Source organism: Mytilus californianus, unplaced genomic scaffold (assembly GCF_021869535.1).
Source record: "Mytilus californianus isolate M0D057914Y unplaced genomic scaffold, xbMytCali1.0.p SCAF_10, whole genome shotgun sequence".
NCBI classification, from domain to species: domain Eukaryota; kingdom Metazoa; phylum Mollusca; class Bivalvia; order Mytilida; family Mytilidae; genus Mytilus; species Mytilus californianus.
The window spans coordinates 68,148,885-68,176,699 of NW_026262582.1; the positions used below are offsets into that span (position 1 = coordinate 68,148,885).

Genomic DNA, 27,815 nt, shown 5'->3' on the forward strand with positions numbered 1-27,815 from the left:
GGGTTCTTTGATATGCTGAATCTAACCATGTATTTAGATTTTTGATTATGGGCCCAGTTTTCAAGTTGGTCCAAATCGGGGTCCAAAATTAAACTTTGTTTGATTTCAACAAAAATTGAATATATGGGGTTCTTTCATATGCTGAATCTAACCGTGTATTAAGTTTTTGGATTTTGGGCCCCGTTATCAACTTTTTCCACATTGAGATCAAAAGGGTCCAAAATTAAACTTTGTTTGAATTCATCAAAAATTGAATTCTTGGGATTCTTTGATATGCTGAATCTAACCATGTATTTAGATTTTGGATATTGGACCATAATAGGTGAATGTCCAATTTAAAATTTTTAAGTTTTTAGACCGCATTCATTCTGTGTCTGAAACCTATGCTGTGTCAAATATTTAATCACAATCCAAATTCAGAGCTGTATCAAGCTTGAATGTTGTGTCCATACTTGCCCCAACTGTTCAGGGTTCGACCTCTGCGGTCGTATCAAGCTGCGCCCTGCAGAGCATTTTATTGGAATTTATTTTCTGATAAATAATGAAGTTTTTGGAATTAATTTTCTGATAAATAATGAAATATTTAGAATTTATTTTCTGATAAATAATGAAATATTTGGAATTTATTTTCTGATAAATAGTAAAATTTTTGGAATTTATTTTCTGATAAATAATGAAGTTTTTGGAATTTATTTTCTGATAAATAATGAAGTTTTTGGAATTTATTTTCTGATAAATAATGAAATATTTAGAATTTATTTTCTGATAAATAATGAAATATTTGGAATTTATTTTCTGATAAATAGTGAAATTTTTGGAATTTATTTTCTGATAAATAATGAAGTTTTTGGAATTTATTTTCTGATAAATAATCAAATATTTAGAATTTATTTTCTGATAAATAATCAAATATTTGGAATTTATTTTCTGATAAATAATGAAGTTTTTGGAATTTATTTTCTGATAAATAATGAAGTTTTTGGAATTTATTTTCTGATAAATAAGGACGTTTTTGGGAAGTTTTAGAACCAACAAATATTCTGTCAGATGCAGAACTGTCGCTTCTAAGTGAGCCATTAATTTTTTTGCAAGAAAATAGTCTTTTATACCCAGAAATAAAACAAATAATCTATATACATCTATGTGATAGAATTTGACCTTTGAATTTGAATATGTACTAAGCTAATTACTTGTAACCATGGTAATAGTAGTCTGCATACTAAAATGGCTTTTGTTGTTTATTTCTTTCTATTAGTTTTAGCAGTTTTGCCCATACTCAAAAATATTGTTTTCTCCACATTTTAAAAGTATTTTAATTTGGTTTACATTAAATATTAATTATAACTTGAAACATCAGAATGTTCTAGTTGGTATTCTATGTTTAGATTCAAGTCAATTACATTTTTTCAAAGGAAAAGGGTTTTTGAAAACTGAAAAATACATTACATGTTGACTTTTCTCAATAGTTTGAAAAAGCTTTGTGCTTTAAGTCCAGCTATATAATTTTTGAATAGACTATTTTTATTTTACAGACTTTTGACTTCAGAGTATATACTTTTTTGACAGGTTGCCTGCTCTGTGATAGGACATTCTAGTACTTGGTTTAGTAAGTCTAAGAGTGACGAAAAGAAATAAAATCAAGCTTACACTAGGTGCAATTTGTGGAAAAAAATAACTGTTTCATGTTTTCTATACACAAAAAAATCATCGGAAAACTGTTAATTTTTCCCCAAAATTGTGCAGTTTTTAAGCTTGATTTTACTGCCGTTGTTTGTTCTTACTTTACTGAGTACCAGAATGTCCTACCGAACAGTATGTAGCCTGTCCAAAAATTATATACTCCAAAGTCAAAAGTCAGTAGGACAAGAATAGTCTAGAAAATACTTCAGTAGAAAAGTTCTGAGATAGTTTCTGTTTCTGGGTGGAGGTTGAAAAAGTCATTTCATGTGACATTTTCTATGCGTTTCTATGCAAATTAAGCAAATATAATAATTTTGACAGATTTCTTCTTAAAATATTCAATCAAACTTTTTTGTTATGGCTCCATCACCCTGGCTAAAGACTAGGTTATGGTGACATTACCCATAACTTGATATTTCATGAAAACAATGTAACAACAGAACTTTAGTATGTAAAATGGATAAGCCCCAGAAAAACAGACTATCTCAGGACCTAACTATTGATTCAGAAACAAAAAAGTAGGGAGAGAAAATCGATAAAGATGTTATTGATGAAATAAGAAATGGTTAAGCTTTAATTGTAATAATACAACAATATTTTCAGGTGGACAAAACTGCATTTATATATATTTTCTATCATTTTACTAACCAGTTGTTTAGTTTGTTTTACTCATTTATCATAACTGTTCACAATGCCTGAATGTTCACCTTTATCTGTTTTGGTTTCAATTAATGCTGCACATTTTATTTCATTTTCAGAATTACAGCTGACCTGAAGCAGAGTGTGTACTTTGTGCATTCAATTTGAGTTTGTTTTTTTGTTCGATGAATTATTCCATGATTTAACTCCCTAGAGAATTTTTCTATAGGTTGTAAACAAAGGTAATTGCAATTTCATGGTCCACCGAACAAATAAGGAAACTTAACTTTGTCGTTCATTGTACACACTCAAGTGTATCTGCTGTAATTTGATTAAGAGTAAACTCATAGCAGGGTCTGTAATAAACTTGTTTGAGTCTCTTATCCAGAACTTATCTCCCATTTAATCAGTAGAATTTGAAATAAACCTCAGTTGAATATAAAATCAAAGGGTAGTGATTAATATTTTTCATGTTTGTTTGCAAGAAAAATAACATTTCAAGTAAACTAACTTTTAGACTTTTATTAGAATTCAATCATCGTATTCAATAGCCAATTCAGCAGAGGTCATCTGCTTTGCAAATTGTCATCCATGTTCATAAGATGCTTTAAATTCACAATGCTGTTAAAACATTCTGTTGACTGTTTTATGCTTTTTCCTTTATGCCCCTCCCTTATTTGGAATGCATTATTAATTTTTGTATTTAGAAATAATAACAAACCAGACAAACACAACAAATTATTGTTGACGGTCTTACAGTGACCTTTAATCGCTTATTCGTCCTGAATATGCATGAAATATTTGCCACTGGACGTTAAGCAATCAACAATCAATCAATCAATTTAATCGCTTATATCCATCTCGTTTGGACTCGGGTGGAGACCTTTAATCGCTTATATCCATCTCATTTGGACTCGGGTGGATAGTTGTCTCATTGGCAATCATACCAGATCTCCGTTTTTTATATTGAAAGTTTAAATTTTCCTTAACAGCTATTTATGAAAATTATAAGCCTCTAACTTTATGTGGTGTTGGTTGAGTTTAGAATAGAAAATGCTTACGAGGTGATTTTGTGTAAGTTTTATCCAGAAATGTTGAACCCTGTTCCCCGAGATGGAACAGAATTACAGTGGTTGCTATTGATATCTGAAAATAACTGAAAATTAGTCATCAACCGTGATTAGATTAAACATTTTATAGAAGTAGGAACTGTTTTCAAATTATAATTACTAGATAAGAAGGCAAGTCTGACATTGTACTGTCTTCTAAAATTAAAGTTTGTTTGGTTTTATTGCATTTCAGCCATGTTTTATTTTCATTTCAGCTTTTATGTTTATTTATATAGATAATCATTTATTTTAGTTTTTTTTTTCAGCTTGATATGTTTAGTTTAACAAAATCCTTGTCAATTAGATCAGAAGTGTGTGTGCCCTTGTGAATTTTGTGGTTAGAATATAGAATCCAATTTTTCTTATTCCCCATTCCATGCTAACTTAAAAATCACTTTCGTCTTAGTTTTAGGATTGAGCAAAAAAAAAAAGATAGAAGAAAATAAACAATTTCAAATCATGTTAAATTTTGATATTCAGCGACAAAAATATGTTTAAACAGGTTTTCAAGCTTTGTTATACAATTAAATGATCATTGCAGGAATATTGGGGAATATTATCCCTCGTATAATATTTATTACACTCAAAAGCTTGACTACATTCAATGCAATGGCCCTATAATGATATCACTTGATGTTAAATTCTCGTAGTAGAATACTAGCAAAACAATCGTAAATAAGAAAAAGACAAAGAACACAGATGATTTATCTTGTGTGAAATCAAACTCATTGTAATATGGCCGATAAATATATTCAGTCGTTGAAAAATACGTAAAGAAGATAACAAAAATCACAAAAAATATTGCACAGTAACAGTTCATCAGATCATATCGTCCACTATCATCCTAATTAAAAGAATCACAAACTGTATCCTCTTCTAATGAATATTTAAATGTGAGGATGACTCATGAATATGCATTATAGGTTTCTTATTATTTTAAATATTTATCACTCATGAATATTCATTCAGTTACTTTTTTAATCATTGAAAAATTAGGATATATATTTCTTCTAATGAATCATTAATAAGTTATTATATATTTCTTATATTTATTTAGTGTCATCTTTTATGAATATTAGTATAAGTTCTTTTCAGAAAATCATTATTTGTTTTTATGAATATTCATAATTGAGGTTTATTAATGAATATGCAGTATATGTTTCTTTCAGGCAATTATAATTACTTCCTTATGAATATTCATAAATTAAGTTCATTAATGAATATGCAGTTATATGCTCCTTTCAGACATCAGAGTACTAAGCATTCCTTGATGAAGTCACTGTCGACTGCTAGCTTCCGATCAGTAGGATCTCAAAACAGCCTTGATCACAACGATAAGAACTTTACTCGGCAGGATTCAGTGAAGGAGAAATTATTGGATGATAATCATCAAGACACAAAGGGCAAGCTTGAATTTGTTAAAGTTGATGTTGACAACAATATGGTATGATATAATGCTCATCACCTTAATTCAGACCTATGTATTGGAAACAAAGAATTAAAAAAAAAAAAATAATGCATACAAAAAATTTATTAATTATCCAGATCATTTTTGGAACACCTAAAATGTAAAATATCTATATAGAAACCGCACTAAGGCTAAATTTTGTAATTTAGACAACTTCTAAAGATATGTTTGATCAATGTTCAGAATTTGAGAATTTATTTTCAAGGTTTAAACGAATAGGGGGATGGAAGGCATTTTGTATAGACCACAACCACACGTAATATGAAATTTTCATTTTACTTATAATTCTTATATAAGAAAATGCAACCACCCACAATTAATTAGTTTGATTGCCTGCCATCATCCCCTTACATTTAAATCTGGAACAGCACTAATTTAAATAAGAATTGTTTTATCTATTGCTGTATGTGTTAATTGAAAAAAATATTGCAAAGTATGTTTATTGATTTTACAGCCATCAGATGGTGTACATATTGGAATTACTCCAGCTCAAGACCCTCGTCAAAAGAACATCCAGGATATCATGAGGAGGATCCCAAAGGGAGCAGAAGCTACGACAGTACTCGTAGGATGTGTGGATTACCTGACCAAACCAGCTGTAGCTTTCGTCCGATTGGCTGAGGGACAGTATCTCGATAACCTGACAGAGGTGCCACTTCCTGTTAGATTTTTGTTTCTGCTGCTTGGACCAGAGAATAGCGGAATGGATTATCATGAAGTTGGTAGATCTATATCTACGCTGATGTCAAATCAGGTATGAGGTTTACCAATGTATGTAACGGGAGGGGTGATAGTGTTACTGGGAGGGGGAGGTTTCAGACTGCTCAAAAGAAGAGAGTGAATTATAAAGTAATAAGTTGATTTCACACTTAAATAAAATCCACAATGGAAAATGCTTTGTTGTAAATGAGGACGTTTGCTGTAGGGAGAAAATGAAAAATATAGAGGAATGAAATATCATGAAGTTGGTAGATCCATATCTACTCTGACGTTAAATCAGGTTTGATTGATTGATTGGTGTTTAACGCCACTTTCAACACTATTGTGCTATTTCCTGGTGGTCAGTTTTTATTGATGGAGGAAGCCGAAGAGAACCTTCAACCTTCATTAGGAAAACTAACAATTCTAGTTAATTAGGATTGGAGTCGAATGCACCCGCACTAGCAGGGTTCGAACTCACAACCTCAGTGTTGACTGGCTAGTTGAACTACTTAGACCACCAATCTGAAATGGGGGACTTTTTATTTATGAAGGGACTTTCAAAAATTACATATTAAGTTTTATTGCTAGGATAGCATTAACTTTAAGACATAGGGTATGTGAGCTTGCTCTTACAGTTCTTTCATTTGAATTTGCAAAAAATTGAATTTAACAAATTATAACATAAAAAAATGTCCGCTTTTTGACAAAAAACATTGAAACCATGTAAGATGTTTAACATTGCTTATTTCAGCATTTTCATGATGTGGCTTACAAAGCTGAGAGTCGTCGTGAATTGTTGGGTGCCATTAACGAATTCCTTGATGAATCGATAGTGTTGCCACCTGGTGATTGGGACCAGAAGACACTCTTGCCTATTATGGATATGGCAAGGAAGAAAGCAAGACTGAAAAGGAGAAAACAACAAAAGGAAGAAGAAAAACAAGGTAGCTTATGATTGGTCGAAAGAAAAATGGTGAAGGTCTTCTCTTTGAATTGTTTGATTAAAACGTTCAGCTGATTTTTACAGAGTTATCTCCCTGTAGTGTTATGTACCATCTTAACATTTTAAATGTTAAAATTGCAACAGGATGGGTTTCGCAAAAGTAAAAACTACCTTGTATTTTGATTATTATTTGTATGGAGCAATTCCTGTAATCACAATTATTAGTCTCCTATTTGGGTCTGTTGTTCAACACTTGCATCTACGAAAAGCTAGAAAAAAATAATTATACCGTAATAAGGCTTGTATAGTCTGCAGTTTTTTCTGAAAGAAGATTTGATTGAGCAAATAAACAATTCTTATGAAGACTTTCAAAAAAGATTAAATACATCTCTTTAAAATTCCCTTTCAACAAATAATAATTTTATACTAATTATCAATCTTTTTAACAACAATGCTTACTTTCTTGCAGATCTCTCCAAAAACAATTTAAAATTTTGACTGCAAATTTGGCCGTTTCCGTCATTGTCCGTGGACCCTCAACTTGTCAAAAGTTGTTGCGGACTTTACAAGCGAACTAGACCTTTTTCACGAAAATAGGGGATGGAAAGGGGGTGCGGATTATACACAAATGCGGACAATACATGGCCAATAACGGTAGATGGTTACCCCCATTTTCAAATAAAATTGAGAATGGAAGAACATTTAAGTGCTTTGTCTGGGTACCAAACATGTATTTGTTTATGGAACAGCCCTCACTAAAATGAAGAAAAATGATAAATCCAGGTCGCAACAAGGACTAGTTTTTAATGATCTATACTATTCAAAGGGAAAAATACTATGAAAGTTGAACTATAATCTTTTCAACATGTTCAAAGCTTGTAGTGACTAAAAATTTAAGGTGAGGCCTAGTCAGGATGCTTCAATTTTCAATTGCAGAAAATTCTTTTAATGCATTCTGGGTATTTCTTAAGACATTGTGATTGATTGATATCGTACTGATGAACATCAGGTAACATCATTTTTGGGTAAACAAAATGATGTTATACTTATTAAGAAAATTACTTAACTTTTTGTGAGGTGCAGGAATCTAATATCTGTTCTAAAAATATCAATGATGTCATCTTTAAAAATTGGAGTTATCTTCCTAAGTCCAGAATTGTAGTTGAATCAACTATAACCAATGTTTTATACAATGAAATATTTGATTTTACTTCCCACTGATAAATTAAAGCAATCTTTACCCTTCAGTGCTTATAAGAACTTTGATTATTTGAGGTATAAGCAATAAAATTATCTTCGGAAATGGTGAATAGACCTTATAGCTATTTAGTCTAATCCAGAAAAAAACTGTTACTTACTGTTAGATTAAAAAAATGCTTAGTTTGAAGTGTTTAATAAGGTGTATTGTATAACAACAAATACCATTTCAGATGTACATTAATTCTGATTTAAAGATTTTAACTCTGATCCGATTTTTCTTTTCAGCTCTTCTAGAGAAGGAGAAAAAAGATAAAATTCCGTTGGATCCATTGAGAAGGACAAGAAAAATATTTGGTGGACTTTATTACGACATAAAAAGACGTTATCCTCACTATATTAGTGATTTTAAGGACGGATTTAATCTGAAATGCCTGGCAGCTATTGTATTTATATTTTTCGCCTGTTTCGCTCCTTGTATTGCATTTGGTGGTCTTCTCAGTAAGTAACCATAGGACTATTCCATTGAAATTGGTTAGGGAGGGTAGGAAGGGTCATATGTCAATTATGGTTATGGGGGGAAGGGTATTTTTTGGACATGTGTTGTAGGTCATTTATGGTTGTATGTCCATTTGATATACAAAATTATTTATTTTAAAGCTGACAACATCTCCATGGTTTTGCTTTTGAGTATTTACTGTGGAATCTAGTCGATCAATTTCAATGAAATTTTTAAATTTAAAATGGGGAATGTGTCAAAGAGACAACAACCTGACCAAAGAGCATAAAACAGCCCAAGGCCACCAATGGGTCTTCACCACGACTAGAAAATCCCACATCCGGAGGCAGGCTTCAGCTGGCCCCTAAACAAAAATGTGTACTAGTTCAGTGAAAATGGATGCCACACTAAACTCCAAAACATATAAATGAACTAAAGTTAAAAAAACATATAAGACTAACAAAGACCAGAGGCTCCTGACTTGGGACAGGTGCAAAAATGTGTCGGGGTTAGAATTAATGTACATCTGAAATGGTATTTGTTGTTATACAATACACCTTATTAAACACTTCAAACTAAGCATTTTTTTAATCTAACAGTAAGTAACCATGTTTTCTGAGATCTCAACCCTCCCCCTATACCTCTAGCCAATGTAGAATAAACAAACACACAGCAATACGCACAGTCAAACTCAGTTTAAGGATGTTCGCTACTCTATTTCAAGATAACTAGCTTTTTAAAAGACTGTTATAAATTGATAGTATATAAATAAAGAAACTAAAAAAGCAGAAAAAAATGAAGGGTCCGTGTGCTTGTTTTGGAGATATAAGCCCTTGAAAATTTGGCAGGAAATAATTCTCTCTAGATTTTTCATACACTTAACATTGGCACTTTTTTTCTTTCAAAAACGATGAAAAAATAACAAGGATTTAATAAGATTTTCAAATATGACAATTTAAACTATATGTAATCAAGTTATTAAAAGAAAAGTAGGGGTTAGTGGTCAAAATTTTTTTATTTGCCCTACATCGATAAAACCAGAGGATTCTATATATCTGGCAAAATTTCAAAAAACATGAGCAGCGAACATCCTTAAAAGAAGTCTGAGTCCGATGTCAGAATAGGTAACAGGTTGTTTAGTGGAATAGTTATGTCCACTTCAAATGAAAATCAAGAAAGAACAAGCGTTTGGAATATTATTTAACTGTTTGAATGGTTTTTTTACCATTTTCACCATCTATGATATTTTCTGTAGAATCTAATACTGTAAATTCAAAAATTATGATGTGCATTTATTATTACGATTTTTCAATAATGGACAAAAATGCAAGTTTAATTATTGCGATTTCGAAAAAATCTGCATACAGATCCATGTTTCAGTTATCAGAATGCGAGTTCTTATTATTGCGATACTCAACCAGTTGCATTATTCGCATTAATAAAAACCTCGCAATAATTTCTGAATTTACAATAGATCAATTTCATTGAAAATTTATCAGTGGATTATTAATGTCCACTTCAAATGAAAATCAGGAATATTTATATGTTATTGATGTTTTTTCAAACAAGAGGGTGTTTTTCAGCTACATCTGATCGAAGGGTGACATCCTCGATTTTGAAAGACCATATATAATTTGTTTATCGCTATTTTGCCTATGAAGTTGTTGATGTTTACTTGACAATGGCATAGCCTTTAGTTTCTGATGAGCGAGTAAAAGATCAAAGAAAAAATACACAAAATAGCAATAATTAACATATGGTACACCTTAAAAAGTAATTTTACAATTTTCACTATTGTCTTTTTTGCAGGTGAGAAGACCTATGATTATCTTGGTGTCAAAGAAACTGTGATAAGCACCTCTGTTTGTGGTATTATATTTGCTTTGTTAGCAGGACAACCTTTAATGCTTGTTGGTGCTACTGGACCTGTCCTCGTTTTTGAACAGTCCCTTTATATGGTAAGTTTACACCACTGGATCTGTCCTTGTTTTTGAACAGTCCCTTTATATGGTAAGTTTACACCACTGGATCTGTCTTTGTTTTTTTAACATGTTCTCGTCCTTAACATACATGAGATATTTGCCACTGGACATTTAGAAAATAACAATTAATCTATTGACAATCAATTCATACAAACCAATCTGAAAAATGAATAAAAGGAGACCATTAGATAATACAGCAAATGCCTATTAATAAAACTTGTTTATAAATATTTGAAACATACGCTACTGGACCTGTCCTCGTCTTTTAACAGTTCTTTTATATGTTAAACTTGTCCTGTTTTACTAAGTTTCTACAGTCAGTTTCATTTTTTATCTATCAGTTTAATAATTCAATTCAATTCAAAAGGTGCTTCTCTCAAAATTATATAATTTTATAACAGTTTTCTCTTCTAGTTTTATAAGATTCTACTTTCAGTTTTGTAAAATTTTATTACATTTCTACTTTCAGTTTTGGAATTTTATTACATTTCTACTTTCAGTTTTGGAATTTTATTACATTTCTACTTTTAGTTTTGTAAAATTTGTAAAAATTTATTTGTACTTTAATTTTTGTTAATTTGTATAACATTTGTACTTTCAGTTTTGTAAAATATTATTACGTTTCTACTTTCAGTTTTGTAAAATTTTATTACATTTCTACTTTCAGTTTTAAATTTTTTTTACATTTCTACTTTCAGTTTTAAAAAATGTTCTAACATTTCTACTTTCAGTTTTGTAAGAATAATAATATCGAGTTTTTGACTATGCGGGTATGGATAGGATTCTGGGTAATGTTGATTTCTATAGTAGCTGTTGCAGCAGAGAGCAGTTTCCTCGTCCGTCATATCTCCAGATTTACCGAGGAAATCTTTGCCATTCTCATCTCACTCATTTTCATTTTTGAGGTCATCAAGAAAATTGATGAGGTAAGAAATTTAAAAAAGAAGAGTTTTAAAGTTGTTCATGTTTCTATATTTTTTAACATTACTACAATATTTATGTTGCGGGACTCAACCAACTATTGAAACTCTGTTCTTTTATTCCCATGGCGTTGTCAGTTTATTTTGGGTATATGAGTTTGATTGTCCCTTGGGGCCTTGATGGCTGAGTGGTCTTAAGTATTCAAACTACTGTATAAATACCCTGTCAACACTGAGGTTGTGAGTTTGAATCTTGCACATGGCAGGTGTGCTCGACTCCAATCTTAATTGACTAGGATTGTCAGTTTACCTACCAAAGGTCGGTAGATCTCTCCAGGCACTCAGACTTACTCCACCAATAAAAACTGACTACCATGAAATAGCACAATAGTTTTGAAAGTGGCGTTAAACACCTATTAATCAATTATCATTACCACAGCGTGTATGTTGCAGAAACATGATGGTGTTGTTGATAGTTAAAGTACACAGGCACGACGTATCTCTTTAAGGTGGTATATAACACTACAGGGAGATAACTCTGAAAAATCAGCTGAACGTTTTAATCACGTTCTATTGTTAAGGAAATATTAAGCTTCTCAATGATCAAAATTAGTGTTTGTCAAACTGCTATATATCCAATGAAATTTTTCCAATAAATTTTCTGGTTCAATTTTTTTCTAATTTTTATATTTTTGTCAAAGGGTTAAAGTGAATATTTTAACAAAATTTCATGAAAATTAAACGAGCCAAAATTAATATTAGTCAAGGTGTTTGGTACCATCTTAACAGTTATGGTTAAGCATTCTCCTCAACAATCTGTTTTGTCTAAATCTGTTTTATAACACCTCACATATATTTTTCTAATCTATGGCTGTTATAGGCAGTCCAAAGTCATAGAAAAATAAGAAGATGTGGTATTATTGCAAATGAGACAACTTTCTGCCACAGACCAAATGACTTAGAAGTTAGCAACTATAGGTCAATGTACGGCCTTTCAACAATGAGCAAAACCCATACCACCTATAAGCTATAAAAGGCCTGAAAATGACCTATGTAAAACATTTCAAACAAGAAAAAAACTTACTTCTGATTTATGTACAAAACAATTTTCCTTATCTGTGGCTATCTTTTTGTATTCTCAATAGACGTATTTACCCTTGTATGCAAATGTGTCCGCCATTACTTAAAATCACACACAAGTTCCCGTAAAATTTGAATTACAATTTAAAAAAATTGACGTCATGATTAAAAAGTGATTGTTGCTTGACATCAGAAGGTTATTCGGAAACAGATCTAAGGTCATTCAGAGACAAAATTCAGCTAAATACCAAATGTGTAAATACATTTAAGATTAATATACTTACCAAAGTGCATGGGTCTAATGTACCTGATGAAATTTTTTACTACATGTACTAACATTTGTTGTGCACATCAATATGAATAAAAGAAGATGTAGTGTGTATGTCAATGGGACAGCAACCCTACAACATACACAAAATAGAAGACATCTTGATCAGTTCAGTTTTCAACAAAAAACAAGTGTCTTTAATAACCAATATGAAAATAAGGAGATATGGTATAAATGCAAATGAGACAATAATCTACACGAGTTCAAATGTCATGGATGTAAGCAATTATAGATCACAGTAGGGCTTTCAACAATGAGAAAAACCCATACCATATAGTCACTGCGTCATTTAAAACTGCTAAGAAGAGCCTACTTAAAAAGCTCCAAGCATCCTCGGAGATCACAAAAACACAAGTATTAACAAAACAGTAATAAACTACCTTATCATAAGATGCTCTCTGTTTCTAAAAGCAAGCTTAACCTGCTAATATTAAATGATGTTGTCCTAAACATCTCTATTGGAAAAAGGCAAAAAGAAAATGAATACTGTAAATTCAGAAATTGTTGTGTGCATTTATTATTGCGATTTCGACATGAGAGAATAATTTTTTCAATTACAGGAAAAGCTGCATACAAATATATTTGTCAGATTTCAGAATGAGAGTTCATATTATTGCTATACCTAGATTCATTATTGCGAATAATAAAAACCCTGCAATACTGTAAATTCAGAAATTATTGCGAGGTTTTTATTAATGCGAATAATGCAACTACTTGAGTATCGTAGTAATAAGAACTCGCATTCTGATATCAAATATATATATATGTATGTTGCTTTTCCTAAAATCGTCATAATTAAATTCGTATTTTTGTTAATTCTTCAAAAATCACAATAATAAATGCACGCAATAATTTCTGAATTTACAATAATTTGTTCTGAATTCATAGTATCTACCAGTCCAACTCCTCTATCCATCCACCATTCCCAAAACAGATGGGGATACATTATTTATGCCCTTACCTTGTTTTATTCTGTTTCTAGATATTGATTTCTATTTTTCAGACATTCAAAGATCATCCGTTGTTGTTAGATTACTGTGCCAAAAACAATTTGACTAATAGCAGTCTGTCGTCTAACGGCAATGTTACCCTTTACCCTGTGTTAAACGTGACTTCGTTGCCTGGATACACGTTCGCCAATGATTCTTTTCCAGAGGAGGCTGAGGACGATACACATTACAACAAATACCTCCATTACAAAGAGGTTAAAAATAGACCCAATACGGCTCTCATGTCGACGATATTAACATTAGGGACGTTTCTCATCGCGTATTTCCTAAGGATTTTTAGAAACAGTAAATTTTTAGGAAGAAGGGTATGTATTTTGTTATGGTTGACCAAATGCATGTTTACTACGGATTCATGATTATTCGTGAGATACCAATTTAACTCGTCAACAATGTACAAATTTTCTTTAGGCTTGTATGCAGACTTTTGTAAAATGACGAAATGAAATATCCACGAAAATACAATTTTTACTTACTCCTCAAAAATTGGTATCCACGGAAAATAAATTAATCCATTGTATGTTTATAGATTTAGATATAATAAATAGTACATAGACATTTATATTTGATAAATTTGAATACTGTATGCTAACCTTAATTTTCCAGGCACAATTTTCAACGTTTGGCCTTTTCTAGATGACTCCATTTTCATGATTTTCAAACTTTTCAATGTATTCATTGAAAAGTAAGCTTGAAATTCTGCAAGCATTTATTAAACCCTACGGAACGAAGTAATGTTTTTGACCAGTCAGTCCTGTTCTTGTCATCACAACTCCTCTGAATCCACACAACCGAATGTCATGAAACTTTTTAGATAATTAAGACATACTATGTATATTTGCATATTCACAAGAAGTTTTTATCAGTTGACTTTTGTAGCAGTTATGAGTCTTTGAACTTAGGAATCTGGCGATATTTTGTTTACCCAGTGACAATGTAGGGTATGTGAGCGTGCTCATAAAGGTTCTTCAATATTCAGAATAAAACAAATTAAAGCACTTTATTACTTTCATGCATCTCAGATGCTGTTCTGGATTTACCTTTATCTAAAGGTTTAAAGCCAAAATTTGAAAGCCAAGGATTTATAAGTACCGAAAGACATGAAGAGCTTTATGACCAAATTAAAAGGACCTAAAAAGAACAGCCAATTTAAAAATAAAAAAATGTGGTATGATTGCCAATGAGACAACTCTCCACCAGAGACCAAATGAGGTAAAAGAATATGTAGACAGCTCTCCCACAAACAAAAGACCCAAACAAAGCCATCTTAGATAAACTTTGCCTGAGGGAGTCAGAACCTTAATTACTTAATAATTTTTTTATTTATTTGTAAAGAGACTGTTTCAGAAAGGTATGTTAAAAATGATGTGGTACTGAAGCGCTGACTACTGAGCTGATGATACCCGCTGGGCCTAATAGTCAACCAGCAATAGCAGTGTTACCCACTGGGACTAATAGTCCACCAGCAATAGTAGGGGTACCCACTGGGACTTATAGTCCACCAGCAATAGTAGGGGTACCCACTGGGACTTATAGTCCACCAGCAATAGTAGGGGTACCCACTGGGACTTATAGTCCACCAGCAATAGTAGGGGTACCCACTGGGACTTATAGTCCACCAGCAATAGTAGGGGTACCCACTGGGACTTATAGTCCACCAGCAATAGTAGGGGTACCCACTGGGACTTATAGTCCACCAGCAATAGTAGGGGTACCCACTGGGACTTATAGTCCACCAGCAATAGCAGCCATATCAAAATAGTGCTTTTATAAAATGATTAAGTAATTTATATGTCTAGTATTTTAAGAGAATTTGGGACTGTTATTTATCAGTACTCTATTACTTTATTTTCAGGCGAGAAGAGCTTTGGGAGATTTTGGGATTGTTATTTCTATTATTTTAATGGTGCTGTTAGATTTGTCAATAGGAGAAAGTGTATATACTCAGGTAAGTGTTCTGTAAATCTGTTATTTTTTTATATCCAGTCATCACTAGCCTGTCAACACAGAGGTTACGAGTTGGAATCCCGCAGGTACTGGACGTCCTTCCATACATCCCAAAATAAGTTTTTGTACTCTAATTTTGGTTTGCCTCAACCAAATGTTATGAAACCTAACCACAATGCTTATTTCCATCAAACAATAATCAAGTTTGAATTTGGGTGGCTTCACTTTCACCGTTCTCAAGTTTTATGTCCCTTTATAAAAGGAAAAATTGGCAAATTTACAGTTTCCGCAATCTAACTTATTTTGCCTCAACCAAAGTAATGAAACTTATACAAAATGCTGATTACCACCAAACTCAGATCAAGTTTGAATTTTGTGGCATCACTTTCACTGTTCTAATTATGTCCCTTTATAAATGGAAAAATTTGCCAATTTACAGACTTTATTTTGCCGCAACCAAATGTTATAAAACTTTTACACAATGCTTATTACCACCAAACTCAGATCAAGTTTAAATTTGGGTGGTATCACTTACATTGTTCTCAAGATATGTCCCTTTATAAATTGAAAAATTTCTAAATTTGCTGTTTCCGCACTCTAACTTTAGTTTGCCTGCACTTTCAATAGCGAGACTCATAAAGTATTGTATATTTTAAAATATTGCATGCTCATATTAACATTGTATTGTTATACATTGTAATTCGGAGAGGTATGGTTTACTTGTGTCCAATCCATTTTACTTTAAGTAAAAAAATATGTTTAAAACTTAAATTCTAATTACAAGCAGTGTCTTTAAACTCTGAAGAATTGATACTTTTCTTTTTTTTCAGAGATTTTAAGATTCATTCTTTTTAGCCTATGCTGAAACAAATAGTCTTTTCTTTTCAGAAATTACAAGTTCCGCCCACTTTAGAGCCTACACTTAAACGTGGATGGGTCGTGAACCCTGTAGGTACAAAGAAGAGAATTGAAGTCTATATTATTTTCGCCTCGTTTATTCCAGCTGCTCTCATCTTCATGCTGCTCTATCTTGAAACTCAAATCACAGAGTAAGTTTTTCGTTAATATAAAAATGAGAAGATGTGGTATAATTTCCAATGAGACCACTATCCCCCAAAATACACAGACTTGAAAGTATGGTTACTCCAATCAAAATAAACTTAACACCAATGATCTAAGTTTGAAGTGATCAATTCTTCAAATAAAAAATTCTCATTAGAGGTATTTTCCTAATGCTTGTATTTTAAAGGTTTGGTTAGCTTGCTTGCTTTGTTAGTATAAATGTTTGCTCAACCATTGTAATTAAGATTGACATCTGCAATCAATAGATAGGCGGGGCTTCAGCTTGTATACATTATACTTAAATGTAATCGGATGTTAAATATAACGTATACAAGCTGAAGCCCCGCCTATCTATTGATTGCAGATGTCAATCTTAATTACAATGCTTAAGCAAACATTTATACAAATAAAGCAAGCAAGCCAACCAAACCTTTAAACTACAAGCATAAGGAAAATAGCTCTAATGTTTTCTTATTTTATCCATCTGTGAATTTTTATCTCTTATCCTGGACTTTTTCGAATGTTGGCATTATGCCAGTTTTTATATGACCGCAAAAAAATTTGCGGTCGTATATTGGTATCACGTCATTGTCGTAAGCGTTGTCCGAAGACGTTTGGTATCCGGACAATAACTTTAGTAAATGTAAATAGAAATCTATGAAATTTAAACACAAGGTTTATAACCACAAAAGGAAGGTTGGGATTGATTTTGGGGTTATAGTCTTAACAGTTTAGAAATTAGGGGCAAAAAGGGGCCCAAATAAGCATTTTTCTAGTTTCCAGACAATAACTTGTGGAACGGTGTATGGATCTCTCTGAAATTATACCACAAGTTTCCATACCACAAAGGGATGGTTAGGATTGGCTTTGGGGGGTTAAGGCTCAAACCGTTTAGGAATTAGAGGGCAAAAAAGGGGGAAAAACAAGGGTTTTCTGGTTATATACAATTAAAAAAAAGTACAATGTTAAGTTTGGATTACCTCCCTTACACTGCTTTTGAATTATGTATAAAGAAATGTTGTATTGTCTTGAGGTGATTAGCTGTCAATTTATTTTTAGAAGTTACTATTTAAAAATGCTGATTAAGGAATATTTAATATATTAATTTTAGCCATGATTATGTATGTCATTTTCTATTTTAAGACTTTTATGATGTATTTGAATGGGTAATTATGGTTGCAAACTCCTTTGGAAATTTGAATTGAGATTATGACCATATCTTGAGGGAAAGAATTTTTTTTTGGAAAAGGGGGAGGGGGGATGATTTTTTCTCATTTCAGATTTCAGAAATGAAAAAGATTTCTTCAAAAAAAAAAAAAATTTTGAAAAAAAAGGGGGACGGGGGTTTATTCGCAACAGCATAGTGTATTGCACCAAAGCAAAAAAAAAGGGGGTACATTTTTTTTTGGGGGGGGGGGGGGGGGGGGGGGGGGGTAGGAGGGGGGTCAATTCGCAACAGCATAGTGTATTGCACAAAAGCAACAAATTGAATATAAATTCAAATCATATAACCAATTCTGAGTTCTTTGACTACAGTTATTCCGTGTTTGAAACCTATTATGCGTCAAATATTTAATTACAATCCAAATTCAGACCTGTATCAAGCACGAATATTGTGTCCATTATTGCCCCAACTGTTCAGGGTTGGATACTGCAGTTGTATCCAATTGCGCTCGGCGAAGCAATTTATTGTAAAAGGTTTTTTTTTTTTTTTTCAAGATTTGTTACTAGGTAAAGTTTATAGTAGAAAAAAACTTAAAGTTCAAATTTCCAAATTACCGTAAATTCATAAATTATTGTGAGGTTTTTATTAATGTGATTAATGCGATTGGTTGAGTATCACAATGATAAGAATTTGCATTATGATATCTGATGCATATATCTGTATGCAGCTTTTCCTGAAATCGCTATAGTTAATCTCACATTTTTGTTCATTCTTCAAAAATCGCAATTATAAATGCACGCAATAATTTCTGAATTTACAGTTTTAAGCTCGGAACTCCAAGCTCAAAGCTCTGAAATTTGCCCTTAACTCGAAAGGTCCTGCTAAAATTAGTTAGAAGGATGTTATAACCAATCAAATAATAACGGTTTGGATTAAATTTTCTTGCAGGATGATATTAAACAAGAAAGAGCTTAAGATGAAGAAAGGATCAGGATTCCATTTAGACATGGTTTTAGTAGGGGTTATGACCTTTATGTGTTCATTGTTTGGCTTGCCATGGATGTGTCCAGCTACCGTCAGGACTATTGCTCATGTGTCGGCACTCAGCGTTATGAGCAGACACCATGCTCCAGGAGAAAAACCAAAGTTAATGGAAGTTAAGGAGCAGAGAGTGACTGCACTTGTTATGAATATTATCATAGGTAAAATTTGCTTAATAAACACTTGATTTGTGAACTAATTTTTGTCTTGCATCAAGAAAGTCGAAAAGCGAGACTTACGCTGTGTTGTTTCCAGTATGTCAATGGTATTTGGTATGCAGTTGTATTAGCATTGGCACATAAATTTCCATGGAGATTATTTGGCCATTCCCCCTGACTCATGGTCAATTGAATATTTTGCATAGTTTACATGCTAAAGATTGTGGTTAGATCAATTTAAGATAAACCACTGGTATTAAGTCAATGATAGTTGGTATGCAGTTGTATAAGTAATAAAGGAATTTTGAAAAAAATGACAGCTGCAAATTGGTTAGAAGTTCCCAGACTGAGTCAGCCATAAAAACATCTTGCCAATATCTTTGTTTAACAAATGAAACTATTCAAATATATATCTGTGTCACATAATATGTCACTTTTAGGGATGGTGGATATATTTTTTGTATTTAAAAATGTTATTTGATAATTTAAAAATGTTATTTGATAATTTAAAAATGTTATTTGATAATTTAAAAATGTTATTTGATAATTTAAAAATGTTAAAATGTGTATTATATTTGTTCTATTATATTTAGGTATATCTTTATTCTGGGAGCCTGTTTTAAAGGCTGTGCCCATGGCTGTGCTGTTTGGTGTGTTTCTGTACCTAGGTATATCTTCATTGAGCGGGGTACAGATGTTTAAAAGACTCAAACTTTTACTCATTCCGGTCAAATATCATCCATCAAGAGGATTTGTTCGTAGGGTAAGTGGTAAACAATAAAAAAAAATATGAATCCACATAAATATGAATCCACAAAAATATGAATCCACAGACACAGTTGCAAATTTTTTTGGTAATTTTATTGTTTGTACACAGACATTAAAATAATGTTACACCAATCAAAATAACTTAACTTAACACCAATGATCTAAGTTTTAAGTGTTCAATTCTTCAAATAAAAAATCTCATTAGAGCTATTTTCCTAATGCTTGTAGTATAAAGGTTTGGTAAGCTTGCTTGCTTTGTTAGTATAAATTTTTGCTCAATAGATATAAGAAGATGTGGTATGAGTGCCAATGAGACAACTCTCCATCCAAGTCAAAATTTATAAAAGTAAACCATTATAGGTCAAAGTAAGGTCTTCAACACGAATCCTTGGCTCACACCGAACAGCAAGCTATAAAGGGCCCCCAAAATTACTAGTGTAAAACCATTCAAACAGGAAAACCAACGGTCTAATCTATATAAAAAACGAGAAACGAGAAACACTTATGAACCACATCAACAAACGACAACCACTGAACATCAGATTCCTGACTTAGGGACGGGTGCAAACAAATGCAGCGGGTTTAAACGTTTTAATGGTACCAAACCTTCACCCTTTTTCTGAAACAATAGTGTAACATCACAACATAGAAAGACACACTATAAAATATCAACTGAAATAGCTTAACTCAATCAAATGCATTGTAATTAAGATTGACCATTGGCTTTTTACAAGTAAATCTAAATTCCTTCACATGATGGTTATAGCAGCAGAGCATAATTGATTTAAATTAGAGAACACAGATAAAACTAAAGACTTATTAGATCATAACTGTTACCCTGAATTAGAGAACACAGATAAAACAAAGACTTATTAGATAATAACTGTAACGATAAAAATGCAATGAAGATTTAAACAAGTCTACTACACTAGTGTTTAATTAGTTTGAAATTGATTCTACAAGGCTCAAGATTGAGGACAATTAAAGTCATTTTACATCTCTGCCAAAGGACAACAAAAAATTTAATTTAGATGACAATTCCATGACTATTCCATGACAAATTCCATGAATATTCCATGACAATTACATGAATATTCTATGAAAATTCCATGATAAATTCCATGAATATTCCATGACTATTCCATGACAATTACATGAATATTCTATGTAAATTCCATGATAAATTCCATGAATATTCCATGACAATTACATGAATATTCTATGAAAATTCCATGAATATTCCATGACAATTACATGAATATTCTATGAAAATTACATGATAAATTACATGAATATTCCATGAATATTCCATGACAATTACATGAATATTCTATGAAAATTCCATGATAAATTCCATGAATATTCCATGACAATTACATGAATATTCCATGACAATTCCATGATAAATTCCATGAAAATTCCATGACAAACTCCATGAAAATTTGAATCAATATGATCCCACAGTAAGTCATTTTTACTTTTTTTCAGGTGAAGACTATGAAGATGCATCTTTTCACCATCATACAACTAGTACTCCTCGTTATGCTGCTGATCATTAAATCTACTGCTGCAGCTCTAGCATTCCCATTATTTGTTATACTCCTCGTGCCCCTCAGAATCAGTGGATTACCTAGGATTTTTACTGGTCAAGAGTTACATGAGGTAAGTTACCATGGTAACATTGCTTGGTTTTGGCCTAAATATCCTATTTGAAACAATGATATAAATTACCGTATGTTCTAATTCATAACCTCAACCGATCATTAAACATTTATCAAGACAATACAAAAATCTCACATGGGAGAAGCCACTTGCAAAAGTCGAGTGCAATTTTTTATTCAGATAAGAAATACATGTATTTCATTTTATCTCAATGAAAAATGTCTGTCTCTGAATAGCACTTCAATATTTGTTAGACAAAGGTGTTGCTTTTAGGACAGCAACAGCGTCAACAATTGTTAAGTTTTCTGCTCAAATCAGTTCGATAGAAACTACTTGTGATAGATCAATGATTTTTTGTATAAAGTTGCATTACTATCAGTACATATCACTTTGACAACTATTTCAAGGCCCTGCTCCCTAGGTTTGATAAACACTTGTTCTTTATTTCTATTTTTAGCTTGACCAGGAAGAAGAAGATTCAGATGATGAAGATATAGATGATCCAGATTTCTATCAGCTGGCTCACATGCCTGTATAAGAAAACACTTTAAAGATTATGAATTGAAAACAAACATTTATCTGATGCTGATTATGTCTGCTTTAATTTTGTTTTTGTTTTATTATAACTGTTTTGAGATTTTGGAAATCCAAGCAAGATTAATAAGTGTTCAGAGTTGGGTTTTATTTATTAGTTTATTAAAGATATGGACTAAGCCTGTCAATATTTAAACAAGGAAAGTTGTCATGTAAGATCATGTAAAATACTGTATAATCAAACTATATATTCAGAAATTTTTGCATTTATTTTTGCAATTGTTGAAATTAAGGACAAAAATGTGAGGAAATGCTGCATACATAGAATGCCATCAAAATTTAAAATGTGAATTTTTATTAGTGAATCCTATTGGGGTTGTAATATCCAAAAAGCTGAATATTATGATTTCTAATGGGAGGGGCGGAAGAGGGATTGAAATTCAGGAGATTTTGACTCCCACCGGAAGAATCACATGTATGCTATCCTGTCATAATTTTCAAAACAAAAAAACATCACAAAAATTTCTGAATTAAGTTTATCTGTTTTATTAAATGACTCCTTCTGCAAACAACATTTCCCATTTTTGAAAAAAAAGGGAAGTTTTGATTTTAAGTTCCTGACAACTGAAGTAGCTGCTATAGAGAAAAGGATTATATTAACCCTTATTTAGTTACTATATATATTTGGTCCACAGAATTTTCTGTTATATTTATTCAAGAGGGAACAGGATTCCCCCCTCTTTTTTACGGAGCTTTCAGTTTTGTTTTTATTTTGTTTTCATGATATATTAGATTATTTTTAATTATGAATGTGTAGATATTCATTTTTTTTTTTGTTAAAATAGTGCATAAGAAAATACTGTATTGTTAAAATGTAAGCTGTATACAAAATGCTTACTTTTATAGAATTAAGGTTCAACTGTTTTGAAGAGGGAAGGTCCTGAATGCTTGAATTGTTCACCGCCATCTTACATTTTTCACCTTTTTGCTTGAATTTCTGGTAATCGTCCTTGATTTCTGAGTTTAACGCTTCAGCTAACATGTACACTTTACAGCATTGCAGAAAAACTCTACATTTTACACTTTATGACCTTATTTCCTTTGCATCAAAATCTAACAATATAAAAATAAGGAGATATGATTGTCCATCAGACAACTATAAACCAGAGACCAAAGGATCTCCATGTAAGCAACTGTAGGTCACTGTACAGTATTCAACATGATTTAATGTGCTATTTTTTAGCCAGGCTAACCAAAACAGTTGTTTACATCTGTTTTTCAGTATTTAGTGGACTGTTGTCGCATTTACTATCAAACCTCATCCTATTTTTATATTCTAATTTGTTTTGTACAATCCCTGAATTTCAAACATGAACAATACCTAGCGATAGATATGTTCCCAAATGGAGTCTTAACCTGCATATATTAGCTAAAACAACAATCATTTTTCAAGAATACTTTTTAATCATTTCTTTTCAATTTTAATTGAAATTTTAACCAAATTTCCTAAATTAGTTACTGCTTTTTTTTTCAGAAAATTTTACAATTTACAGAAATTCATCTTTTTAATACAGACCAAAAATCCATTATTTTCTTAAATCATGTAAATCCAAAATGCCAAGATAATATTTTAAAACTTTATTGACCATTTCCTTTTATAAAAGTGATTATTTTCTCAATTATTGCTTTTTAACCTTATGAAGGAAATACTAACATTTTGTTCTTGTATAGGGATTACACTATTTTAAACTTTTTACCTATATTTGCTATTAAAAATAAATATATTTTATTATTTTTATGTAATTTTTTTAGGATTGTAATCAAAATTTCAATCAATGAATGTACATTTGTAACCGGAATATTTATTGATTAATTATAAACTGTTAATATTTTTTTGTGTCTTGCTGATTTTAGTCAGATTATGATGCATCTTAATTCCTAGCGATCTCAGTGGTGTCTTAAAAAGTATTTTCATATGTTAAGTCTTTTTAAATTCATACACAGATGCACAACATTTGTACATTTTTAAAGGAATGTTTGAATTTATTAAGGGCTATTTCATAAAATGAATATTAAAGGGTATACATTAGGTAATGCCCCTTTTTACTCTCCATCATCTATTTCGATGGAAAAGTCCTAATTTGGATCCTCAAAAGACGACTGAAATTCTACAACCAAAAACAATTAAATTTTAATTTTATGAAAAACTAATTTAAGAAAAATCAAAATTTAATCAGTTGTTTAAATATCTCTAAATTAAAATAAAATTCAAATTGAAATCACTTGTAAGTTGAAATTGGTTAACACTTATAAGATATTGGTTGTATTAAAATATTTTTTTTAAACGTGTAATAAAAAAAAATGGTTGTTTAAAAAAATTGAACTATAACCCAGCCAAAGTTTCTGCATTTGTAAGAATGCATTACATTTAATTATTTTCTGAATTGCTTTTTTATTATTGTAGAAATCTGTTGATCTTATGAAATCATTGACCTTTAACCCAAACATGATCTCCGTAAAGTTTATTCACCTAAACTATTTTGTGTAGATTTATAAAGAAAAGTCTACGACTCGAATGATTTTTTATTTGCGGGTTGTTGTCCTACTTATCTTCATAGCTATTGAAAACAGTGGATACCTTATTACTTAACGAGTACAAATTTTCTTTGATTTCATGAATATAGGTAAACCACAAAGTTCAAAAAAGTTCAAATTTGAATAGGCTTGTCTGCAAAACCATTATATCAAATATACAAAAAAATAGACAATTCTTCCTGAACCTACGAACATTGGTATCCACGGAAATAACTGAATCCACAGTGACAGTACTGATTTTATTTAAGCGTATATTTTTTTTTAAACCGCATGAAAGTCTGTAAATAGCAAGCTGGTATTCCTCCTTTATACAGAGGGAATTCATTAAACCTATACAAACCAATTATTCCATGAGGGTCTGGATGTGGGGGGGGGGGGGGGGGGTATGTAATTAATGCACTTTTGTTAAAATATAATTAAATAGAGCGTTTTTGTGCCTACCTTGCAGAATTAATCATTCTGTATTAGTCCTGGGTACTCAGTCATAAAACTTTACTCAGTACTCGGAGTACAAAATTTGTGCTCGAAACACCAAATCAAGGATTTTGATTGGTTGATTTCCGAGTCTGAGTACGAAAATCGTGCTTGAAAGTTTTATGACCGCAAGGCCTGGATTAACCTACTTTTATAATATTTAGCTATCAGCTGATTGGCTTTATCAACCAGAGAGCCCAAATCAATATCCTTGATTTGTGAGACTCATCACTTGTACAAAAAGTTCAGACCCTCTTGAGTGGGAAAGATCCAACACTGGGAGGGCCGGATTAATTAAGGTTACCTGTAGTTAACACAGGAAGATTTAAGGGGGGACTGGGCCACCCTTTTAACTCTATATATGGTTATTGCATAGACTTGCTACATATCCCTCTAAATTTTTCCTAGTTAGGGGCCCTAGGCCCCACTTTTTTCTAAATCCAGGATCCGCATCTGGTTAAACAGGACAATTTTTTTTCCTGGATGACTCCCATATAATTACATATATTTAGAAATATATGTTATATATTTGCTTTTTGCCATATCATACATTTTAATGTTGCTTATTATGTGTTGTTATTACTTAGAATGTTATCAATAATCTCAATAGGCCCTTTCAAGGTAATTGCGGCGGCCATTTTGAATAGGAGCAGATTTTCATAATGGAGGTGAAAATGCTTTGAAAAACATGGGGAAAATATTATTGAAAAAGAACCTTTTCAATATGGGCGCAATAACCATGAAGTGGCCTATTTTGTGGAGATTATATTATTATACAGAATTTGTCTCGACTCCAAAGTCCTAATATATTTTAAGTTATGTCTCTTAGAAATCCAAAAGTACTACTTTTTGATATATATTTAGATAATTTTAGAATTACATCTAAGGTGTCAACTTTTAACCTACAAAATTTTTGAAGAGTGATTTTTTAATTTTTTTTAATATAAGACGAGGTTTCAGACGGGGAGCAACGGACACATACCATCCTAGAAAAGAAATATCAATGTAATAAAGGTAAAATTACGGCCGATTCTAGATAAAAAAAGGTCCCCCCCCCCCCCTTCCCAACATCAAATCCTGGATCTGCGAAAGAGATTGAAATCAGTATTCAAATGAGTCCAATTAATAGTGAATTAGCATCAGTTGGCTTGGGTACTCTATGGTATGTGGTACTCTTCTACTTATAATGTGATAATGGAGAAAGGGGGAGAATTAGTGTGACATTTTTTCAAAGAAGATTTTTCTTACCCTGTCAAAAGACTTGTCTGAAGGGGGAAATTTTCATCTTTTTAAAAAGTATTTGGTCGGTTCCTACAGATATCTGTAAAGTTGACATCTGTTTCAAAAGAGATCCATAGAAACTATTCTGCAATCGCGTGTACGTTTTTTTCATGCAGTCAAAATGTATTTGTAATTATATTTCATTGTCAAATACTGTCAAATAAGTAAAATTCAACTACAGAATTTATCACCATATATTGTGATCTTATCTTAAGTAATTTTATACAAGATCATACTGCTTTAATTTGTTCTGACAGAAGGAGATGAGAAGGTTTTTTAAAGTGCCAGTCTTTGTAAGAATCAGGCAATTTAGAAAATTTCAAAACATGGCTGAAAAAAACCCACTGACCTAACTATCCTATTTTGAAGTTACACTCATCCGGAGTTAGAAATGGTAGGTCTTTTGTTTCTGCATGTCTGGTAATTCGAGAAATCTCTAGATCACTTTTGGTTAGAATGATAGCAAATTACGGAGTTAGCTCCCCTTATTTTTAAATTCTAGTGCATTTCAACCAAATTATATGTTGAATTACCAGAACAGGAAAAGGAAACGATTGTTATATTTGTGCACCATTATACAATTTGAACATAAATTAATGTCAACTTGAGTGGGTTTTTGTTTGTCATGTTTTCACCATTGCCTGATTCTTAGGCAGATTGACACTTAAGGTGTAGAAAATTTTATCTAGTTTAATGTTTATTTTTTATTTAGAATGGTTGTTATTTCAGATTTTTGTTTCAAATACTTGTACAAGTTACATGCTTAATGAAGATGTGAAAAATTTTCAATATATGTAAAAGTAAAAAGTATTATAAAAATCATATTTTTCCCCGGATTTTTTATATTAACATCGACAGTAATATAAACTTTTTTTTAATAGTGAAAAAAGACATTTTCTATACCATTTATAAAATAAACCATTTATTTTGTTGACCTATGACCCAAGTATTGTTATTTTGTTTTAGCTGTGATTGTGTCTGTAAGAGAACTTGTGGTACAAGAGGCCCCTGCTCTTAAGATTATTACTGTATATATATTATATCAAATTGTTTCTTTGTTTGTTTGTTTATGAAGAAAACTATATTTTTACAAATTTCATTAGAAATGGCGATAAATACATCTTGTACAATTCACATGTAGCTATTTTTTAAAAATAAAACATTTTTTAAGTAAATGATGTATTGTTCTATGTGTTGTCTCTTGTTCATCCCTGAATTGGAGCACCACCTTAAGGTGGTACCAAACACCTTGACTAAAGTTAATTTTGCTCGTTTAATTTTCATAAAATTTTGACAAAATATTTACTTTGACCATTTGTCAAAAATATAAAAATTTTAAAAACTTGAACAACACACTTTATCGGAAAAATTTCATTGGATATATAGCAGTTTGACAAACACTAATTTTAATCATTGAGAAGCTTTATATTTCCTTAACAATAGAACGTGATTAAAACGTTCAGCTGATTTTTACAGAGTTATCTCCCTGAAGTGTTATGTACCACCTTAAATGAGAGAAGGGACATTAAGTACTCAAATGTCAACATAGATGTAAAAACAAGAGGAAAGATACC

The 27,815-nt window shown here is 31.5% G+C and overlaps 1 protein-coding gene across 8 annotated transcripts in view; it reads left to right on the forward strand.

Annotated features, from left to right (window-relative positions):
• LOC127718404 (anion exchange protein 2-like) overlaps positions 1 to 27,419 on the forward strand; it is a 136,810-nt gene extending 109,391 nt beyond the window's left edge. For all 8 annotated transcript variants that reach the window (XM_052224410.1, XM_052224409.1, XM_052224408.1 and 5 more), the window contains 13 exons: positions 4,674 to 4,872; positions 5,351 to 5,650; positions 6,350 to 6,542; positions 8,027 to 8,239; positions 10,047 to 10,195; positions 10,951 to 11,145; positions 13,551 to 13,862; positions 15,410 to 15,502; positions 16,390 to 16,550; positions 18,677 to 18,930; positions 19,521 to 19,690; positions 21,184 to 21,357; positions 21,815 to 27,419. In XM_052224410.1, coding sequence (XP_052080370.1) covers positions 4,674 to 4,872; positions 5,351 to 5,650; positions 6,350 to 6,542; positions 8,027 to 8,239; positions 10,047 to 10,195; positions 10,951 to 11,145; positions 13,551 to 13,862; positions 15,410 to 15,502; positions 16,390 to 16,550; positions 18,677 to 18,930; positions 19,521 to 19,690; positions 21,184 to 21,357; positions 21,815 to 21,895 — 2,494 coding nt within the window. In that variant the 3' untranslated portion in view covers positions 21,896 to 27,419. The remainder of the gene's footprint in view (positions 1 to 4,673; positions 4,873 to 5,350; positions 5,651 to 6,349; positions 6,543 to 8,026; positions 8,240 to 10,046; positions 10,196 to 10,950; positions 11,146 to 13,550; positions 13,863 to 15,409; positions 15,503 to 16,389; positions 16,551 to 18,676; positions 18,931 to 19,520; positions 19,691 to 21,183; positions 21,358 to 21,814) is intronic.
• The last annotated feature ends 396 nt before the right edge of the window (positions 27,420 to 27,815 follow it).